The following is a 23,385-nucleotide window of genomic DNA, read 5'->3' as shown; positions in this document are numbered from 1 at the left end:
GTCTAAAAGTAGCATCACTGTGTATGGGAATGACAACAAGTAATTAATTTGTATTACACTCCCCGTATTTGACCCTGAGGAATAGTCTCAAACTCAGCAAGCTAAAGATATCAAATGTATGTGGATTTAGGGATTAATCAAACTATCTGGCTGCTGCTAGCCATAAGTGTGTAATTACATGTCCTAATCCCGACGACAGCTATAACATGTGCTCTATCCTACAGGCATTGTGTCAGCTTGGCTATAAGCTGTCTAACTTTACAAATGTCCTTTATAGTTTATATATTGGTAAGATAAATGTATAATGATGTTTACTTGACTACCAAGACATTCTGTGCCTTTTGTTGTTTCTAGTTGTTGATTTCATTCACCATTCTTGCTGTTTGATGGCCTCATTGTTTCAGTTGCTTTCTATTTTGTTTGTCTCCATGACTCTTGTTGCTTTCAATGATTTCTGTTGCTGTTGTTTCCCATTTTGTTTAATGGTCTCTATGGTTCATGGTGCTGTTGTTTCCCATTTTGTTTGTCTCCATAACTCTTGTTGCTTTCAATGATTCCTGTTGTTGTTGTTTCCAATTTTGTTTAATGGTCTCTAGATCTGTGGTTCCTGTTGCTGCTGTTATCTATTTTGTTTCATGGTCTCCATGGTTCCTGTTGCTGTTGTTTCCAATTTTGTTTCATGGTCTCCATGGTTACTGTTGCTGTGGTTTCCCATTTTGTTAAATAGTCTCTATGGTTCATGTTGCTGTTGTTTCTCATTTTGTTTCATGGTTTCCATGGTTCCTGTTGCTGTTGTTCCCTATTTCGTTTAATGGTCTCCATGGTTCCTGTTGTTCCCTATTTTGTTTCATGGTCTCCATGGTTCCTGTTGTTCCCTATTTTGTTTCATGGTCTCCATGGTTCCTGTTGTTCCCTATTTTGTTTCATGGTCTCCATGGTTCCTGTTGTCCCCTATTTTGTTAAATGACCTCCATGGTTCCTGTTGTTCCCTATTCTGTTTCATGGTCTCCATGGTTCCTGTTGTTCCCTATTTTGTTTCATGGTCTCCATGGTTCCTGTTGTTACCTATTTTGTTTCATGGTCTCCATGGTTCCTGTTGTTCCCTATTTTGTTTAATGACCTCCATGGTTCCTGTTGTTCCCTATTTTGTTTAATGACCTCCATGGTTCCTGTTGTTACCTATTTTGTTTCATGGTCTCCATGGTTCCTGTTGTTTCCAATTTTGTTTAATGACCTCCATGGTTCCTGTTGTTCCCTATTTTGTTTAATGACCTCCATGGTTCCTGTTGTTCCCTATTTTGTTTCATGGTCCCCATGGTTCCTGTTGCCGTTGTTTCCCATTTTTTTTCATGGTCTCCATGGTTCTTGTTGTTTCCTATTTTGTTTCATGGTCTCCATGTTTCCTGTTGTTTCCCCATTTTGTTTCATGGTCTCCATGGTTCCTGTTGCCATTGTTTCCCATTTTATTTAATGGTCTCTATGGATCCTATTGCTGGTCTTTCAACGATACATTTCTAGACATATAAACAATCATTGTCACTAAATAGCTATATTTTCAAAGATAGGCTAAGGTTAGTCATAGAAAATACATGGACACGACATAAGAGATTCTAGTGGCTATAGTCAGGATAGTATAACTGTATATTGATCAAGCTTGATGATCACAATCTGTCTAAAATCTAACTGGTTCTCTCCAGGATTCTGTCAGCAAACTGACCATAAGGCTGTGACCTATCAGCTAGGTCTCATCATTAGGTATCTGTCATGATTGAAGTCATTAAAAACATTCTAGTAGAAAACATTGGGTAATCTATTCCTTTTGATGTTGAAGCTGTGCTATACCGCATTCTACTACCCGCATTTCATGTCAGCTAATCGGGATTTTCCGCAGGTCATGTCAGCTAATCGGGATTTTCCGCAGGTCATGTACATGTCAGCTAATCGGGGTTTTGTTTCAGTGCCATAATAAATGTACATCTGCTCAACTAGAACTGAACTTATATTTATTAATAGGTCACAATGATCAACCTAGAGGAAAGTCTTCATATTAAGTTTTCATTTCATTTGTATCTAATGAATCAAACCTAAAACATTTACTTTAATCAGGCTCTTCCAAGCTAACAGGAACATTTCAAGACAATTTGTTTTTTATTTAAATTAAATAATTAGAATACTAATAAACAATTTAATTGACAGATTCATTTTACAATCAATGCACAGACACTATTTTCGTTACTATCATTAAAGGACTTCAGGCACAATCTTCAAATTGTCATCCAATATTTGTTAAGTGACTTATAAGATGTCACAATACTAAGATGTTGAAATGTTGCCTTTGACATGCTGCAAAGTTGACTCTCATAATATTTGATAGTCTGTCTTAATTGACACCGTATATAAAGACAACTTTCTGAAACCCAAGAATCAAAAATTGATTTTGGAGTCATAACATATCCATAAAACAAATAAACAAGTTCTTAAACTGTGGTCAAAAGAAACAAAGAATATTTGGATTCAAAGACGACACTTTCAAAGGTCAAATGAAAATAATACTATATCTTTTTCATCTATTTCACTCAGAAATCTTTTTGATACATGCATATACATTTATTGCAAACATGGAAATTGTTGCTTGTGTCTCCAGTAAAGAATAGTTTTTTTTAGCATTATCTTATCTCCATATATAGCTACTATTCATTTAAAACGACGTAGTATTTAAGATAGTATCTTAAAGTAATATTAATTACATACACCTCAATATACTATGTTATACTAATCAACTTAATAGGTTCCCTGCAAAGATTCAAGTGTCTTCATTACATGATCATATGACTGAAACATTCAGTCTAATACGATTCTAATACGATTTACAATGTCTATAGAGAAGAAATAAATGACACGATCAGCTGAGTGTGTTTATGAAGGAGATTATTGTGAGAATGGTACTTGACGAGGAGTGTTTTGACAGAATTTCTGTGATTTCCACACAACCATCCATCACATGTAATTCGCTTCACAATATTTCTTCCTCCTGAAATCAATCCCAATCAGGGGGCCACTACAATAAGCTTGCCTCCATGGCCATATATTATCAAATATTAGTTTTTTCACCATGTTATTTCCATGGAAACAGAGGTAACTGCTGTCAAGAGGGCTATTGACAAGGTAAATGTTATAACATACTAGTATAATATAGGCGAGGACTATTGACAAGGTAAATGTTAACATACTAGTATACTATAGGTGAGGGCTATTGACAAGGTAAATGTTAACATACTAGTATACTATAGACGAGGGCTATTGACAAGGTAAATGTTAACATTCTAGTATACTATAGGCGAGGGCTATTGACAAGGTAAATGTTATAACATTCTAGTATACTATAGGCGAGGGCTATTGACAAGGTAAATGTTAACATACTAGTATACTATAGGCCAGGACTATTGACAAAGTCAATGTTAACATTCTAGTATAATATAGGCGAGGGCTATTGACAAGGTAAATGTTATAACATACTAGTATAATATAGGCGAGGGCTATTGACAAGGTAAATGTTATAACATACTAGTATAATATAGGTGAGGGCTATTGACAAGGTAAACGTTAACATTACTAGTATACTATAGGCGAGGGCTATTGACAAGGTAAATGTTATAACATACTAGTATACTATAGGCGAGGGCTATTGACAAGGTAAATGTTATAACATACTAGTATACTATACGCGAGGGCTATTGACAAGGTAAATGTTAACATACTAGTATACTATAGGCGAGGGCTATTGACAAGGTAAATGTTATAACATACTAGTATACTATACACGAGGGCTATTGACAAGGTAAATGTTATAACATACTAGTATACTATAGGCGAGGGCTATTGACAAGGTAAATGTTATAACATACTAGTATACTATAGGCGAGGGCTATTGACAAGGTAAATGTTAACATACTAGTATACTATAGGCGAGGGCTATTGACAAGGTAAATGTTATAACATTCTAGTATACTATAGACGAGGGCTATTGACAAGGTAAATGTTAACATACTAGTATACTATAGGTGAGGGCTATTGACAAGGTAAATGTTATAACATACTAGTATACTATAGGCGAGGGCTATTGACAAGGTAAATGTTAACATACTAGTATAATATAGGCGAGGGCTATTGACAAGGTAAATGTTATAACATACTAGTATACTATAGGCGAGGGCTATTGACAAGGTAAATGTTAACATACTAGTATAATATAGGCAAAGGCTATTGACAAGGTAAATGTTAACATACTAGTATACTATAGGCGAGGGCTATTGACAAGGTAAATGTTAACATACTAGTATAATATAGGCGAGGGCTATTGACAAGGTAAACGTTAACATACTAGTATAATATAGGCGAGGGCTATTGACCAGGTAAATGTTATAACATACTAGTATAATATAGGCGAGGGCTATTGACAAGGTAAATGTTAACATACTAGTATACTATAGGCGAGGGCTATTGACAAGGTAAATGTTATAACATTCTAGTATACTATAGGCGAGGACTATTGACAAGGTAAATGTTAACATTCTAGTATAATATAGGCGAGGGCTATTGACAAGGTAAATGTTAACATTCTAGTATAATATAGGCGAGGGCTATTGACAAGGTAAATGTTAACATACTAGTATACTATAGGCGAGGACTATTGACAAGGTAAATGTTAACATACTAGTATACTATAGGCGAGGGCTATTGACAAGGTAAATGTTAACATACTAGTATACTATAGGCGAGGACTATTGACAAGGTAAATGTTGACATACTAGTATACTATAGGCGAGGACTATTGACAAGGTAAATGTTAACATACTAGTATACTATAGGCTATGTAGTGCACTTGAGACAGCATTTGTTGCTTATTTAACAGAGAATATTTTAAAATAAATTTATCATAGATATTCCTTTAATGAATGATCTATAAACATTCTACAATTACCTTGACCATAGGCCGAAGGCTTTAACAGCAAATGAAAAAGCCACTGTTGACATTTAGTTTAAATAGAGAATACATAATTCTAACTCGCGTTAATAACTTTAGATTGTACAAAAGTCATGATTGTGACACAGAACTAATTATAAGAGGCAAAAGTTTTACATTTAGAGATATTGACATATAGAATACTGTCTACCTGCTCATGCAATTGATATATACATTTAGAGATGTTGACTTCTGAAATAGTCTACCTGTTCGTGACGTAAATGCAAAAACTGTCTTAGCATTTGAACATCTACTGGATAATCATTTCAAAACAAGAATTGATGACTTTTAATCAGCATACTATCGTACATTTCATAAGCCAAGTCACTGATACTATGTACCAAGTTAGTATTACATGATAGATATGGTCATGTGAAGACTTTAGGCTGTCATCAAATGAAAACCTCTCAACAAGAGCGTAAATTGTCTTCTTACACTTTGAATATAATCCTTTCCAAATACGATTTCTACATATTTTGTTTCCCCTTTATGTTGCTTTTTCTGCAAACAACTTAAGCCAGTCAAATCCCCTTGACTGCCACAAATGGCAATGTACTCATCAGAAAAACCCATTACAGTATTTGTGTAATAGGAAGAGGAAATTAACAAGCCAATAAGTGACACCTCAAGAGACAACATTAAAATACCTAACTTCTTCTTTCTGATTTTATGATTACAATAAATGAAACTGAACCAACAAAGTACCAACAGGAGACACACTGATTAAAACAATCACATATACTGCTACTACAACTAATTCACTCCTGCAACCTCCTATTAAACTCTCGGTACTTTCCATTCTTTTCTGGCTTCCAAACTGAATGTAATTATAATTAGGCTCGCCCCCAGAAGTTCAAACAAAATGTCAGATGATCATGTGCATTTTTGGTGTATTTTGTTTCAATACAGAGAAACACAGGTTTATAGTGCTACAAATATTATCTAGCATTATTGGGTCAATGCAATATATTTAAATGTTAAATAAAACATCATGCAGTGTTTCGGACAGTTTTATCCAAAGCGAATGTAGAGTAATTAATGTAAGCCGCCATATTGTTTACACTAGCAGTGACCTTCATGTATCTTTCTGATAGAACCTTGACCAAAAAATACCCCAGGAATTCAGCAACAAAAATGTTTGTTTCAGAAATCTAAGCATCTTATAGATATCATTTTATTGCATACTTCAGTGTCAATGCCTGCCATTTCCAAAAATGCAACATAAATTGCCAGTATATCAGCGTGTCGCTGACTATTAGGAAAATGGAACACATTATTTTTTTTTTGATGGAGAAGATGGTGTACATTTTGTTGACTATGAGTTACAGAAAGAATTAGAAAGATCATGCACATTCTGTCAAAAGTTAACCTGGTCTTTATGGCCCTAGGTTTGGTTTGAGTTGTACAGAGCTAGAGAATCTAAGGCAATACACAAGTCTAATTGGGAGATTCTCTCAATAGGAATATATAGGAATGATCCACACTGTTGTCCTTTAAATCTACCATACAACACCAAAAGGATGACCAACATTGATCCCAATCACCCATTAAATAGAGATGCTCCACTATACTGGTTACCTAAGGCATGATGTTTTACGATATTAAAACACACATATACAGCTGCTGACTGAAAATACTGAGTCTGTTTACATAGTGTATTAATTTTCTTGTCGAAGCATCCACACAATTTCAATTCCAAATACTCATTGATTTTGCCGGAGACGGAACAGATGAAGCCCTTCAACCATTCGTTTGTTAAGAAGCCAGTAAAAGGTTGGAGACAGTCTGGAAAAAACAAACTTTTACACCCTGGAATTAAAGTATGTACTAGGTGGGCCAGGTCCCAATGTCTAATAATTACATTCCAGGGCAGCTATGAGTATACAGTTTAGAAGGGGATAACCTAACTTACAATATATGTTAAAGGTGTAAACAGAATAAACGTTTCTATCCTCTAGATAAGGAAGCACTTGATGGGGAGAATTTTAACACAATTTAATCCACTGCCATTTAAGGGTAATATATTATCATTAGTTAAATAGGACTTGCAGGAATACTTACCTCCTAAATAACAAGCCCAGGTTTAAATACTACTTCCTGTCGGTTTCTGGATGTGTGCTTCGAAAACTACCACAGGAAATCAGTGTGGGAGATTAATTTTCCGAGTGGAATTGACAAGTTAATTTGGTGTAAGAGGTTTCTACTTCTAATGTTAACTTATATATATACTGTTCCTTAGGATACACAGCTATATTCAAGCCATGTTATTCCTGTCACAATTTAGTTTTTCATTATCCAGCCATTGTTCTAGAAAAAAAGAGCTACACCACAACCCTACCACATTTTGATAAGCTGAAAACAAAGGTGGCTTGAATTTTAATATTTTGTTTATTCTAAGATACTATAATGTCAATCAATGAAACATCTGTATCACTGGGAAAATTCAGCATCAAGACCAGAAAACAATTACTGGTAAACCTAGGCCTTTCAACATTAGAAACGGATACTGTAAAGAATCAAGCCACCAGCAATCAAATTACAGCAAACATCACTCTCCTTCCTCCTTCAACAAAGTTTAACCAGATAGAAAACATGCAATAACTTCTATCATTTAATTTCCTCTAATTAAATTATGGAAGTCTTTTATATGATTTTATAACTGACTGGAATTAGTTGATAACAAAATTGTGTTTGGAGTACAAATGGTCATTGTAACACTACTACAAGTCCCTAACTAAGGCATACTAGTGAATCCCAGCTATAAATTTACTTTATAAATTTACTTTATAGTAACTAATAAATCAGCAAGAAAGGAAACAAACAAAATCATCACACCAAATTCTTTACACATGGTGCAAAGTTAAAGGAAAACCAACAAGACTTCAAATTCCTTTAATGTTAATTTCTGGCAAAAACTGTTCAGAACAAGATTCTTATTTCAAACAATTTTGTATTGTTTTTTTTTTTTTTTGTCTTTTTTTATTAATTTTTTTTCTGCATTATGCCATATTGAAATTAAAAAATCCTGATGATCTCTTTCTACTAAATTATATTAATTTTGTGATCTTTTATGGGATTACTACTTGAATTTGATTTTTTTTTACAATGCTGTGGCACTCCTCCCCCTCTCCCTCCCTCCAAATCCAGACACTGCTTTCTCCTCAAAAGCTACTCTATCAAATACAAGTGAAAGGAAAATGAAAACTACAAAATGTATAAGTAATAATAACTACTAGAAATACAGAACAAAAAAGACCTTAGTTTTATCTCCAATAAACTACTAGTATGATCAATGGTAAGAAAATGATCGAGAGTACAGATATTGGTGTATCAGTTTAAAAAAGAAAGAATGAGATGTATGGATGATTGAGATGGTGAGCATCTGAAATGATATTGTTCATGTCTTGTAACTGCATTGTTGAAAAAAAAATCTTGGAAAGGAAAAAAAAAATAATAAAAAGTTACAAAATAAAACTTAGAACTTAAATCAGGTATTTGTATCGAGACTAAATCTTCATTAATTCAAAGCCAATATGCAAATAATCATTTGTTAATTCCTATACACCCTTAAGCACCAGCACCTTAACCAGTTTGTCAAGGTAATACAACAATGTAATCTGTCCCTAGTAACATCTTTGGAGTCTGATGGTGGACTAAAACGAAGTTTTCTTTCCATTACAGAGCAATGAATGGCACCAAGGAACAAATCAACACTTGATATACTGAACAGCTCTTCAAGCCTTCAATCAATACCACAATTACAGAATAACTGTCTGTCATTACGCCTAACTAACAATGTGCCTGCAAATTACAGCATCGGCACCATAACCACTCTCCTCCCTAAACAGGTTAACTCAGTTCTGTAACTACGACAACCGACAGAAACATTGTCACTCGACAACCGACAGAAACACTGTCACTCGACAACCGACAGAAACACTGTCACTCGACAACCAACAACCGACAGAAACACTGTCACTCGACAACCGACAGAAACACTGTCACTCGACAACCGACAGAAACACTGTCACTCGACAACCAACAACTGACAAACACTGTCACTCGACAACCGACAGAAACACTGTCACTCGACAACCGACAGAAACACTGCCACTCGACAACCGACAGAAGCACTGTCACTCACAACACAGAATGTATATCGCTACACAGTTTATCCAACAGACTACAACTTTAAGAGTAAATCAGGAAATAGGATAATGAGTAAATCAGGAAAAAGGATAACAAAACAATCAGACAGAGACTTGTCACTGCAGTCATTGTAATCCCCATCACTACATTATCTTGTCAAGTCTATATGTGATATTTTTTCATGTTGACAGATATATATTATGTATATATACATCACTGTTGTCATGTGTACCTACATATCATATATACATCATCAAATTCACAACTTGTATATATATATATATATATATATCCAAATTGTCCAAAGATTTTTCTTTTTAGCATGGTACCTGTATTTTATAATCATTTTGCCAATAAAACTATTTCTACATTCTTATAATACATTTTGTATATGCATGGTATTTCATTTAAATTTCTGAACTTCTCATTTTAATCGATAATTATACATACACTATATTTTATTTCATGGATGGATCTTCATTAAAGTGTTGAAAAAGAAACATGTAAAGTTTCCTCCAATAATTTACATACATATACTGGAAGAATTAAAATTAACGACAAAACAAAATTTCCCACAGCACCATGTACATCACACCCCTACCAGAGTATGTCAATATAATGTTGCAATTATTTCATGTTGCCATTAACTAGAATGGAAAATCAAATTAATGAAAATATTATGAAAAGGAACTTTAAACCAGTATCTCTCAGTGTGCACTTAGTTTTGTTAAAATCGGCCTACCAACATATTCTGGAAAATCCATTGAAAAACAAGTTTATACTGTACGATTAATATTAATAGTAGAACTATATTATAGTAGAACTATCATTATTAATAGTAGAACTATATCAATAGTAGAACTATATCAATAGTAGAACTAACCTTTGGTATACTGCTAGCTACTGCAGCTGGTTTAGTGAGAAGGCATTCAGCTTGCTATGTTTTCATATTCTGAATGGTTCACTTGATGTATATAGATCCAAAGTCCCCTTTCATTTATTTGCAAGCAATAAAATTAGGGATCCATGTTATTATATTTGTCCTTTCTCATTAATATCAGACAATAACTAGTGGCCATTCACAAGGATAAATTATACCCTTTCCTCGTGCTAGCAGACATGCGTCATGTCATCTAAGAAATCATTTGGTTTCACCACAAAACATTGGTGAGACAAAACCTGGCAGGGGTGTATGAGTAAGCTACAAATTATAGTGGGGCATAATAGCTCAGTTGGTTAGAGTGCCGGCCATGATAGCTCAGTTGGTTAGAGAGCCGGCCATGATAGCTCAGTTGGTTAGAGTGCCGGCCATGATAGCTCAGTTGGTTAGAGAGCCGGCCATGATAGCTCAGTTGGTTAGAGAGCTGGCCATGATAGCTCAGTTGGTTAGAGAGCCGGCCATGATAGCTCAGTTGGTTAGAGAGCCGGCCATGATAGCTCAGTTGGTTAGAGAGCCGGCCATGATAGCTCAGTTGGTTAGAGAGCCGGCCATGATAGCTCAGTTGGTTAGAGAGCTGGCCATGATAGCTCATTTGATTAAGAGTGCCGGCCACATGATAGCTCAGTTGGTTAAAGAGCCGGCCATGATAGCTCAGTTGGTTAGAGAGCCGGCCACGATAGCTCAGTTGGTTAGAGAGCCGGCCACGATAGCTCAGTTGGTTAGAGAGCCGGCCATGATAGCTCAGTTGGTTAGAGTGCCGGTCATGATAGCTCAGTTGGTTAGAGTGCCGGCCATGATAGCTCAGTTTGTTACAGTGCCGGCTATGATAGCTCAGTTGGTTAGAGAGCCGGCCATGATAGCTCAGTTGGTTAGAGAGCCGGCCATGATAGCTCAGTTTGTTACAGTGCCGGCTATGATAGCTCAGTTCATTAGAGTGCCGGCCACGCACCCTCAGGTTCATGTCCGGAGTGTCTGGTTTGATGCTCCTTACAATGGTTTGTGTTTTTTGGGAAGCTGAGAAATGAACTGGTGCATGTGTTGTATGGTTGTGTCCTTAGACAAGACATTTTACTGTAATTGCTAAGGATGGCATGCAACAGGTTTTACGTATGTTGTTCAGTGATGTAGTCACCAACTACTACAATAAGGAGACCCTTAAAGTGACCCTGGCTATTCATTGGGCGATAAACCCAGCTAACAATCAAACAAACAAATCATTGAAAAGATCAATTCTTTTGATTATGATTACACTAATTTATGTATAAATGTACATGTTATCCTGGTATTGCTGATTAATACTGAATTAAAGTTGGTATGTTTGAATACCATGCTGTGAAAAGCATTCAAACATCTATTTCATGAGCAAATGTATACAAATATTTGTTTCTATTTGAGAGCCAATTAGCATGCTTATAGGAGTCTGGGTAGAACTAGTACGACTAGGCAAACATAAAACTAAAATCTAATCATAATGTACCCTAGGAACTTATATATATATCCATCCTAAATATTTACAAATAAACACTAGAAAAATTGAATATCTTTATCGGTTTTCCCCTAACACACAACTAAAAATATCAGAAGGTTATATACCGACAACTACGTGCATACCTCAATTATAATCAAGTCAACAACCTGTTTTCCATGTCAAAAGGTAGTTTTCACCCATGTGACATAAAATAAAATCATTAAAATGTATGACTTATTATGTAGGTATTGTGTAAAAGTTATAATAATAATAAAATTGTTTTTGTGTTGACTGAAATATGACATACAGCAACAGTAACATAGTATTGACTAAGTTTGTAAGAATTGCTTCCCCTTGAATGTCTAAGATATCCAAAAGAAACTGAAGATTTACTTCCCTTCCAAGAGTCTGTAATCCATAAAGCCAAATTAATGAAATTATGTTATTTGTCATTAAATAAATGTTGATAATTTTCAAACCTGGACTCTGGAGTTGCTGCTCTTCTTTCATACCTTAAATGTTGATCTAATTATATCAATGTTTTCACGAGTAATTTGCAGCCTACATGTTGCCATCTTTATAGACTTAAACCCAAATACATCATTGGTAGGAAAAGAAATTCTCCCAATACATTGTATATTATAGCATTTATTTTCAGGTAAGCTCCCTCCCCTAATGTGAAACTTTAGTTCAAGTTTGGGGAGGACTTTATTTGTGAATCACTTTTAGCTTTAATTTGATAATTACGCAAAAATGAAAAGGGGGCTTATTTGTGGGCAGGGGTATGGGTAAAAACTAAAAACTCCACCTTTTCAAAAGTTATCTGGAGCACTGCAGATTATTTGTGAAGAAGTTAAAGTAATGACCATTTTCAGTTGGAATGTAGCAGGTACGTTAATTGGCACAAGATACTACATTGCATTAATAATGTTTCGGTACTAACTTATATACATAATTATAGACTGGAAGATTTTCTATAATGATATGACAGATATCTAAACATATATGATACTTGGCTACATATAACATGAACATGCTTTTTGCTGATTTATATAGTGGAGACAGATACATTTGAGCAAGAGTCATGGGTATATGACACTTCTCTTTACTTACAGAAGTGATAATGATTATAGTGAGATGTTTGATCAATTAAAAATAAAAGAAAGTTTAAATTGATCAATTAAAAATAAAAGAAAGTTTAAACTAACCAAAGGAAATCAACGAATGCAATATCATATCACCCAAACCTGCCTGAAATTTCAAGTCCTTCTTTCATAATGAAGTCATCAGTGAAGGGGATATATATCACCCAAATCTGTCTGAAATCTCATGGTTTTTTTTCATTAGGAAGTCAGCGAAGGGGTTGAAAATAAACATTACCCTAATATAAAATCACAAAAAAATCTCTTACCCATTGCAGGATCTTGATAAAACCTCTAGGCTCCTTCAGAGCTTCAGCGTTGAATGATCCCATAACCTGAAATAATATTACGTTAATTTTTATTTTAAAAAAAATTGCATACATTATTGCACTGACATATCAACCTATAGCTACAATGTCCATGCTGGGCTTTCAGTAGAGGTATATATATAATATAAGGATTAGAGAGGATTAAGGCGGTAAGTTTTATCTCTGATTAGTCAACAAACTGCATTGTTTAGTCTAATCTATTCTAAAAAATAAATACAGTAAATAAGTTTCATAGCAAATTATTTTTTATCAAAGTTATTTCTGCATTGAAAAACATTTGTACCAGTTTTCTTTGAAAGTTTTTAAGTTGTCTATTCAAAACCAATGGCACTATATAAAGCATACTCAGTAATTTGCAGATCTAACCTTCCAATTTTTATGATAGATAAGTTGATCCAATTTTTATGATAGATAAGTTGATCCAATTTTTAGGATAGATAAGTTGATCCAATTTTTATGATAGATAAGTTGATCCAATTTTTATGATAGATAAGTTGATCCAATTTTTATGATAGATAAGTTGATCCAATTTTTATGATAGATATAAGTCTATCTGATTAAGTTTTTACTTGTGTTTTTCTTGTATCAAAAATTAGATTCTCTTGAAACAGGTTGACAAATTAACACTAGAAAATTAAGGGTAGTCTGTACTAATTTAGCTATTTTGGCCAGTATTGATTTAAAATGTAATGTATGCTAGCTGTTATATGTATACTGAATGCAGAATAATTACATGGTTCAGTGATCAAACACAAAAGATCTTACAATACTGGGCCTTGTGTCATATACATATGTATCCCTATGCAGTCATGAATCTACAGATGTCATTTTGTCAGAGACATATATTGTATACGTATATAACAATATATACGTCTTTGCTTTTGTTGTGCAGAATTCCTGCAAAGGTTAAGCACACTCTTCCTCTAAAATGCAGTAATATTATTCAATGCGATTTAATACCATAAATAATGGATGCAGGCTATAAGCCTCATGTATAGCCATATCAATTAATTTTACAATATTTACAATATTTAATACTTCTGCTGAAATTAAAATGTCCTTTCATCTTAATATGGCTAAATTTCTCCCCAATGATTTGTCCAGAAGAATTTCAAACTGTTTTACATTAGTTGCATTTATAACGTTGTGTAACGAAGCTCTAGTTGTTCCAATTATAATGGACATATAACCTGTAACTGATAACTACAACAATGAAAGCATAACTGACTCAATATATAATGGAATGGGTCAGGCCACAGGTACTAAGGGTGGCTCGGTGGCCCTAATTGCTGATGCCCTGACATTTGTCAATGCAGTCAAGCACGAGCTTCAGACAACTCTACCCTAGAACGAGGATTTGAGCCGCGCTGGTGGCAGGGGATGATTTGTCTGTTAATTGGGTTTTGTTGTTTCCCCATTGATGGCATATTGTTTTTCTCTTGTGGGTTTTTGGCAAATATCCAAAACAACATTGGTTCCCTTATTGGCATCGTAATAAAAGCTCTAAAGAGCTTATGTTGCTTGCTAACCATGTAATTGATGATAAATAAGGGTTTTTTTCATTTTTGTCATTCAATAACCATTTAATGATGTTATATAATGTGTTTATTGACAGGTGAGGCTTGTACACATGGTCTATTTTTTAACATTTTCCTTTTATAGCCATTTTCGGTTTTTTTCTGTACTTCATCAGAGACATATGTAAGTATTCCAGTCTCTAACACTCCTCTTTTCATTAAAATTGAAATTCAAACTACTGCAGTGCAAAACTGCATTCCGAGAACAGACTCTCAGAAAGTCGTGTATTTATGACGAGTTGTCAGTAAAATAACTTGGCATGGGTTGGAAGTATTAGTTATATCTACGACAATGTAGTCTACAGTATATATACTGAACAGAAAGTAAATAGTCGACATGGTTGACTGACAGGGTCACGCCTACATTTCCACAGACAGTCTACAAATTAGCATCAATACAGCAAGGGAAAAACAAAGGGATGCCCTCAATCGAAACGAACTAAGTGTGGAGTCATGGCATTGAATGGCAACACCAACTTGTCCATTACATAGCTATATGCATATATATATCAAATATCTCGTGACCAGTTACAAATATACAAGTGACTCACAATTAATCAAAACGTCAATACAACAAATAGTTTAAGTTGCAATATCACAAGCCATGAAATGCAGACGTCAGAGATACACGAGCATATATGATGTACATTAGGTTATCCAAAAAAATATTAACAAGAAATGATAAAAAGAACAGGGAAATAATATTTTTTCATTAGAGCTACCTTCCCGACGACGTCCATGATTTTTTGGAATGCAGGTCCGCAGTGGCAATGAAAGCTCTAATTCTATTGGTCAATTTATTTGAAGAATTTTAATATTAAAAACGACAATACAAGTTCCGGATATTAAACGTTTTAATCCATGGAAAGTTTTACAAATGCCCCCGCCCCTGCCCCTTGTACATGTAACTATCGTCGCGAAAATAATGGTTGTAGCGATCCTTTAGACTGAATAATTTTATATCTTTCTTGGGAAGTGGTTTGATTTTTATCACTGAACTTTCATCAGTTTCCGAAATATAATGCATCTTTAATTTACCACTGTAGATTGATGAACATACATTTGTACCTGATCTACTTTTCTGCCACTTAAAGCAGTGGCGGATACAGGATTTTGGGAAAGGGGGGGGGGGGGGGGGGGGGGGCTTGCGGGGGGGGGGGGGGGGGGGTGCGGAATGTGTCAGGGTGTGCTCCCCCGAAAAAAATGAAATATATAGAGCTCTGTGGTGCATCCTAGTGCACCATAAACCCCAAAGATTTACAAATTAAAACCTTTTGAAGTTTTTTTCCTTAAAACCTTTTTATAAAAAATGAAATTGTTTTGATCCCCACCAGCTGAGTCTTGGATCAGGTTTATTCATTATCACCCAAAAGTATATTTATCAAGTGACGTGATTCTAACAAATAATAAGATAATAGACTAGTACAACAATGTAATCACTTGCAAGTTGCAGCGTTGTAAAATACTTATTTGACAAGGTATTAGAAATAGCCTGAGTTTGTAAATCTTTTTTTTTTTTTTTTTTTTTTGCAAAATATCAAAGAGAACGGATGCTGGATCCAAAGCCCTGTGAAAACTGTATGAATGTCATGCAAACGCCAATTACAATACCTTGATTTTCGGTTGAGGAATAGCTATACATAATTACAGTAGCCCAATTATTACACAATATTGTATGTGCGCACCCCCTCTGAATCTGCCACTGTAAACTGTTAAAACTTTGTTATATTTTATTTGTTTCTCACCATCCATCGGCTATAATACTATAGATCTATGTCAAAATGTATACGTGTAAAGTTTCATGCAGCAAAACACTGTTTACAATCATAAGACTAAATGCTATTTCAAGAAGGTAAATTTGAGTTTTAACTCAACCGACGAAAACGGTGGCTGGGAATGGACGTCATGCGGATAACTATGTTCCAACGAAACATTTTCATTGAAAGGGATTTGAGATGGAAATTAAAGTTGGGAGCAAGTTTGCTAGAAATTTATCATATATAAGTATCCTCTATATCGGCTTTGTTCGATATTAAGTAGTTCCGCTTTAAATAGTCTCGCTAAGTTATCTTGAATCCTTTATTTTGAATGTGTGTATTATCAGAGACCTATATTAAATTATAGTATATAGCTCTCTGGTATTATTAGTTGCATTAGATGTGTAACAGTTGGTAATGGAGTTCGCGTAGTTTAGGTGTACTTAGGCGTAACGGTTTGTCGCTGTTTCTCGGCAAGGTTCAGATGGTTAAGAAGTAGAATAAAATCGTATGGAATGAGATCTTTTATTTGCGTAAGGCTTAGCTGAATCATGATAGGCCAGAGACCTATATACTATATACTAGTATATAGGTCTCTGGATAGGCCTAGCAATGCCGTACAGGTTATCGTTCGGGTAAGTTTTAAGAGTTACCTCCCTTCGTATAGTGACTATGTTTCACAGTCGCATAGCATATTCTTTGTATGTGTTATGGGTACGTAATATACATACTATTTATTATATTGTGCACATACTTTTTTGGGTGAAAGTTCAAATTGAGATTTTTTTTATTGTTTAAAAAATACGTAGATAAATCCTAAATCAATTATAATCAAATGCAACAATTTTAAAGCATATTATATACATGTATATGCTATACTTGCCCAGAGACGTAGTATAATACCTGACATACAAGTCTCCGACTTGGCGTATTTACAATCAGTAATACAATTCTATTACTACTTCTGTTAGTCGTCAATTAAGGATATGTGTATATATACTAAATTAATTAATATAGGTCTCTGCTATAACACTTTATACATTTCTCTGAAATATACTTACAATGTGTGTAATTGTTTTTGATCATAGTTTATTGTCATACTTCAATTTCTCTTTCATATTATATTCATAATTCCATTTACAATGCACATCCTGCCACAATGCCTCAAACAAGAGAAATCAAACGCAAGAGTACTCGAGGTATGGACCAGTGGAGGCCGGCGAGGACTCGGAATCCAGTCTATGTCATCAACATTGCCCAGGAGGAGCCGTCAGCTGAGCTAAAACAAGTAATGGAGCCAGTGCAAGCAGAGGATGGTCAAAGGGCTAGTACTTTAGGTACAGACAATAAGTTGGTTTAACTGATCACCCACCTATCCCTAGTACTTTAGGTACAGACAATAAGTTGGTTTAACTGATCCCACACCTATCCCTAGTACTTTAGGTACAGACAATAAGTTGGTTTAGCTGATCCCCCACCTAACCCTAGTACTTTAGGTACAGACAATAAGTTGGTTTAACTGATCCCACACCTATCCCTAGTACTTTAGGTACAGACAATAAGTTGGTTTAACTGATCACCCACCTATCCCTAGTACTTTAGGTACAGACAATAAGTTGGTTTAACTGATCACCCACCTATCCCTAGTACTTTAGGTACAGACAATAAGTTGGTTTAACTGATCACCCACCTATCCCTAGTACTTTAGGTACAGACAATAAGTTGGTTTAACTGATCCCCCACCTATCCCTAGTACTTTAGGTACAGACAATAAGTTGGTTTAGCTGATCCCCCACCTATCCCTAGTACGTTAGGTACAGACAATAAGTTGGTTTAGCTGATCCCCCACCTATCCCTAGTACTTTAGGTACAGACAATAAGTTGGTTTAGCTGATCCCCCACCTATCCCTAGTACTTTAGGTACAGACAATAAGTTGGTTTAACTGATCCCCCACCTATCCCTAGTACTTTAGGTACAGACAATAAGTTGGTTTAACTGATCACCCCACCTATCCCTAGTACTTTAGGTACAGACAATAAGTTGGTTTAACTGATCCCCACCTATCCCTAGTACTTTAGGTACAGACAATAAGTTGGTTTAACTGATCCCACACCTATCCCTAGTACTTTAGGTACAGACAATAAGTTGGTTTAACTGATCCCCCACCTATCCCTAGTATTTTAGGTACAGACAATAAGTTGGTTTAGCTGAGCCCCCACCTATCCCTAGCTTTAAAGCCACACACTCCCGAAGAAACATATATCAATGTTTACATTTTGAGCTTTTTACAGTTTTCGGACTTGATACAAATGTACATACCTAACAGACTATCGTGAATCAGAAACTGAAAGAAAATGTGTATTTATGAAAGTATACAGGGAATTCCAAAAAATAATATCTGTGGCTGCCGGACCGTGTTTCTCTGAATATTAGTCTCACAATGCAACGGCGGGTTTTACAGTCCATACAAAATGCGTAGTGATGAAGGTTGCCAGCTCGAACAGAAAAGAACTTGTCCCACACCACAACTTTGAAATAAATGGCGCAGCAATGCCGATTGTCGAACAAACATCACATATGGGCATTCTTAGAGCATCAAGAAACCAAAACCAAATAGCTATTGCTGAGAACATCAGGAAAGAAGACAAGCAGCCTATGCGTTGATGGAACCTGGGCTTCATGACAGGAATGGCCTTGATCCTCATACAGCCTGCCACCTAATAAGAACATTTGTCCTCCCTGTAATCCTATATGGACTGGAAGTACTACAACCTTCTTCCAACCAACTGCTTCCACTCGAGAGATTTCAAAGGAAAATTCTAAAGCAAGTACTCTCTCTTCCAATCAGCACCTCCACTGCTGCTGTGCACACGCTTACAGGATTTCTTCCAGCAGAAGCAGAGATTCACAAGAGAATTCTCTCTCTCTTCGGCAGTATCATGAGGCAGCCAGGCTCTTTGAAGTACGACACTGCATCCAGGTACATTTGTACTCAACAGAATAGTCAGGCAAGCTGGTTTGGCGAAGTCATTAGATTGCTTGCCATCTATGAGCTTCCTTCTGCTCACCATCTTTTAGAAGGTGATATTCCAAAAACAAAATGGAAATCAATGGTAAAGTCAGCAGTCAACAACTATTGGATGTCGGTAATCATGGCAGATGTAGCATCATCAAATTCCTTGAGATTCTTAAAACAATGGAAGCTACAAACCTGGTGTCCCCCATGTGTCGATCTCCTCGGTCACACCAAACGCTAGGGACGTGACTCGCCTTCCAACTAAGCTACGACTTCTCACAGGGTCGTATCAGCTTCAGACAAACAAGCGAGCATGTAACCAAAATGAAGTTGACACCATCTGGCTACTCTGTAAATCGGCACCTGAAACACCAAGCCATTTCCTGCGGCAATGCCCAATGCTAGAGAAGAGGAGGAACCCAATTTTTGAGGCGCTTGATAAGGCAGTAACCCTGATTCCAGGAGGACAGCCGTTTCACCATCTTTCAGAGGAGGACAAATCACAGCTTATTCTGGATTCCACGGTGCTATACCCCAGGAACCAAAGCACTTTTCAGCTCGAATTCATCTCCAGGCGCCTGTGCTTTGCCCTTCATTCTGAACGGAAAGTGTTGTTATCCTCTTAAATAATTCAGCTATTCATGAGATACTCAGAGATAGTTATCTCATTTTATTCATCACCAATCATATAACATTTGTGTAATATAGCTATCGTCATAAATTTTTATTCATTCCTATCTGGATTACTAATGTGCATGTTTACGTTTGTTATATTAGACATCCATTTTGGTTTCTTGTGCTACAATTATATCTACATTGTACTCATAGCAATTACAATGGTAACCCTCAGTTATATAAATGGCCTTATCGGCAACATACAATTATTATAGCTTGTTACAGTGGTTATGAACTGGTATCCATACAGACCACAGTAAGATTAGATATTGATACCTGGACTGAATATTGATACAACCGTGATCAATGTAAATATCTAAGTCTACCCAAATCACTTATATGTATATATGTATACTAATACTTCTGATTTTAACTTTACACTAAATCTCTTCTCTTTTGTTTTTACTCTGTAGGAAGGATCCTTCAGAGGTTCTCCTGAGAAAGGAGGAAGTTCACTACAAGACAAGACAATGGCGGAACGCCGAAAGCGTTGGAACTTGGCTAGAAAAGAAAAGGGAATAGACTCGAAATCCGATTTTGCCGGACGTCTATTGGATTGCTGGTTAGCTTTTGAACATTGTCAACTTCACCAATCTAAAATTTTATCGATGTTTTGTTAGTATGCATATTGCTACATTTTAAAATCAAGTATTTAAATGTAAACTATGTTTGTTTATTTTGTTCAATTATTGCGCGAATATTTTGTTTTGAGAGCGTGAATGAGCATCTTGGATTGCCATTAATACATGTGTGTAACTATAATTTTAGGTTGTTTGGGTGTATGTGGCTGTAAAGCACTATTAGGTGATAATGAGTCACAGGCTAGTAGATAGAAAATGATTAAAGGTCAATAAATTAATTTAGGGATATTTTTTCATGAATTCAACCACAAGAAGTAACAGCCGCACCATTTTAATTAATAGCAAAACGGAGTTAATCACACAATCAAATGGTAAGGTTAAATGCCATGCTGGTGTTCGCATCCGTTTAATGGTCAGCTCATCCAGTAAAGTTGGGTAAGGGGTCACCAGTTTCAGAAATGAAAGCTTCTCGTCCGTCAAGTACTTCTGATATGATACATGTTTTATACATGGTAAGCAACTTGGGTAAATGGGCATTATGAGCTAAAATGGATATATCTGCCTTCTGTATTCTTCCTTTATTCCTAGGAGACTTAGATTTGTTGGAGTTGACGGACGGTATAAATACATCGACAAATGCCTACACATGGGTTGCTCCATTTCGTGTAGATATTTTGAAGAAGAAATTCAACATTTTGCACTGGATCATTACTTAGGTAATTTCTGTTTGCAGGCAGGGTTGGTGACAATGATTGTCAGATTCTGATGAGATGCTTTACAGATACTTATTGGGAGCTAGGGATACCTATACCACAATGGAAGGACCAGTGACAGGGCTGACATTTTTAGGTTTTTAGATGGATACCGTGAATAGGGATATTCGTATTCCGGTAAATAAAGTGCAATAATTCGTTAATTTACTGTCCCAGTGCTCGACATGCCGAATGAGGGAGCTCGAGTAACTATTTAGTATATTCGTGTGTTTCGTCGGTCGGGCTGTAAGACCAGGGCGAGCTTTTTGAAAAGCGAGATAGTTCTATTTATGTTATGGTGCTGATTTTGAACGGTTTTCATTGAGGTGTCTTATATGTGGGATGATCAGCCAATTTTCAAAAATATAACTTTTTCAAAGTCATTATGGCATTGCTGCTAAGGGATTCACTTTTATGCAATGAACAGATAAAGTTTCTGTTCACATTCTCTGGTGTCTGTGCTGAATAGTCAGACGTCCAGGTCAAAGCGTTTGGTGGTGTCAGAGTATTTGTTTACCCTTAGACTGCCAAATTTTTGACTTCGCCAATTTGAAGATTTACAACTGTTTGCCAATGATGGTGCTATGGCAATTATGACGTTACTGAAGTGTTGAGTGTGAGGACATTAGTGGCGTAATTGAGACCTATTATCTTTTTTAGATTTTTTTCTCAGCTTATCTCGCTCATTTTGTCCGGAAATGAAGAACAGAACAAAGAAATCTAGAATATAGTAATTCGAATTGAATCAAGTTAATTAGTAGTATTAATATAATTAGTATGCGTGATTGTTACGTATAGTTAAAAGTACAAATACATTTGTTTAAAGTTTTGGTATTAAACATATCTAAGGCTAGCGCATATCGTCTCAATAAAACCTCTAACCATGAGGTAGAGAGAGTTTTGCGCTGAGCAATCTCATCATCGTACGTTTCTTGATTTATGTTTGTTTTATTTTATTTTTTTATCTTCTTTTTATTCTTCTCATAATTCACTTTATTTTCATTACAGATATATATATTTCATATCTAGCAAGTAGGATAAAACATTCTTTCGTAATAAATGTGTTATTAAAACCATTTTAGACTATATATAATTTGAGCTTGTATGTGTTGTTTATCGATTATATAACTCTAGGCGAAAGTACCTCATAATCATTGTTGAATGTTAACACGTGGTTTGATCAGTGGTTTTGAGGGGGGTCGATTTTGAATGGTTGAGTGTCGCGATGATCATCAGAATGCCAGTAGTATACAGTTGTTTCATGCCTTATTATCAGTCAACAGTCAACACTCTCCCCCTCGGTGTTGGGACCAACCCGATGAACTGTTTCCCCAGGCCGCAAAACTCTTCCCCGAGGGGTTGGTCCCAACACCGAGGGGGAGAGTTTTGACTGTTAATTGATAAAACATGAAACAACTGTTTTGTTACCTGAATAATTCACAAGATTTCATGAGGCTGAGGAACATTAAACTCCTACTCCAAAATTGTGTAGTTTTTGACTGTTGACTGGCGAGGAACATCCGCACGTGCCCAAACACCCAAATGATTACGATGAAGCGTCTTTCTTATCGTAATTTTTAAACAGTCTCTAGCAACGCCTCGATTTGAAGTCAGAAAGGTTCGAAAAAATCTCCAATCAGGGTTTGTTGTACCTATTGAAAATAGGGATTTGGCTACCACATAAGATGTCATTAAAGGGTCTGTATGAATTCTGACAGTGTACTGTGAGACCAAAGGAACGTCAACGTTGGAGTTCGAAAGTGCACCAAAGCCGGAATTAACAGTTCACCGAAGATTTTTAACGCGTTCCTCGACCTTATAAAATAGCTAGGCCTATATGTGAAATCTTGTGGATGTAACAAAACAGTTGTTTCAGTTTCATGCCTAATCAGTCAACAGTCCAAACTCTCCCTCGGTGTTGGTTCTAACACCTCGGGGAAGAGGTTGTCGTTCCCATGATTTCTGTATTTGAGCT

At 35.7% G+C, this 23,385-nt stretch overlaps 1 protein-coding gene across 1 annotated transcript in view; it reads right to left on the bottom strand.

The window, feature by feature from the left end:
* LOC117331836 (synaptophysin-like) overlaps positions 1-15,382 on the bottom strand; it is a 56,215-nt gene extending 40,833 nt beyond the window's left edge. The window contains exons 1-2 of the mRNA XM_033890762.1: positions 15,351-15,382; positions 12,992-13,057 (exon numbers count right to left, since the gene is read on the bottom strand). Of these exons, the coding sequence (XP_033746653.1) occupies positions 12,992-13,057; positions 15,351-15,368 (84 nt within the window). The 5' untranslated portion in view covers positions 15,369-15,382. The remainder of the gene's footprint in view (positions 1-12,991; positions 13,058-15,350) is intronic.
* Between the last annotated feature and the right edge of the window lie 8,003 nt (positions 15,383-23,385).

This window comes from Pecten maximus, chromosome 7, assembly GCF_902652985.1.
Source record: "Pecten maximus chromosome 7, xPecMax1.1, whole genome shotgun sequence".
NCBI classification, from domain to species: Eukaryota; Metazoa; Mollusca; class Bivalvia; order Pectinida; family Pectinidae; genus Pecten; species Pecten maximus.
The sequence above is the reverse complement of the archived record's forward strand: the minus strand, read 5'-3'. Positions and strand labels throughout refer to the sequence as shown.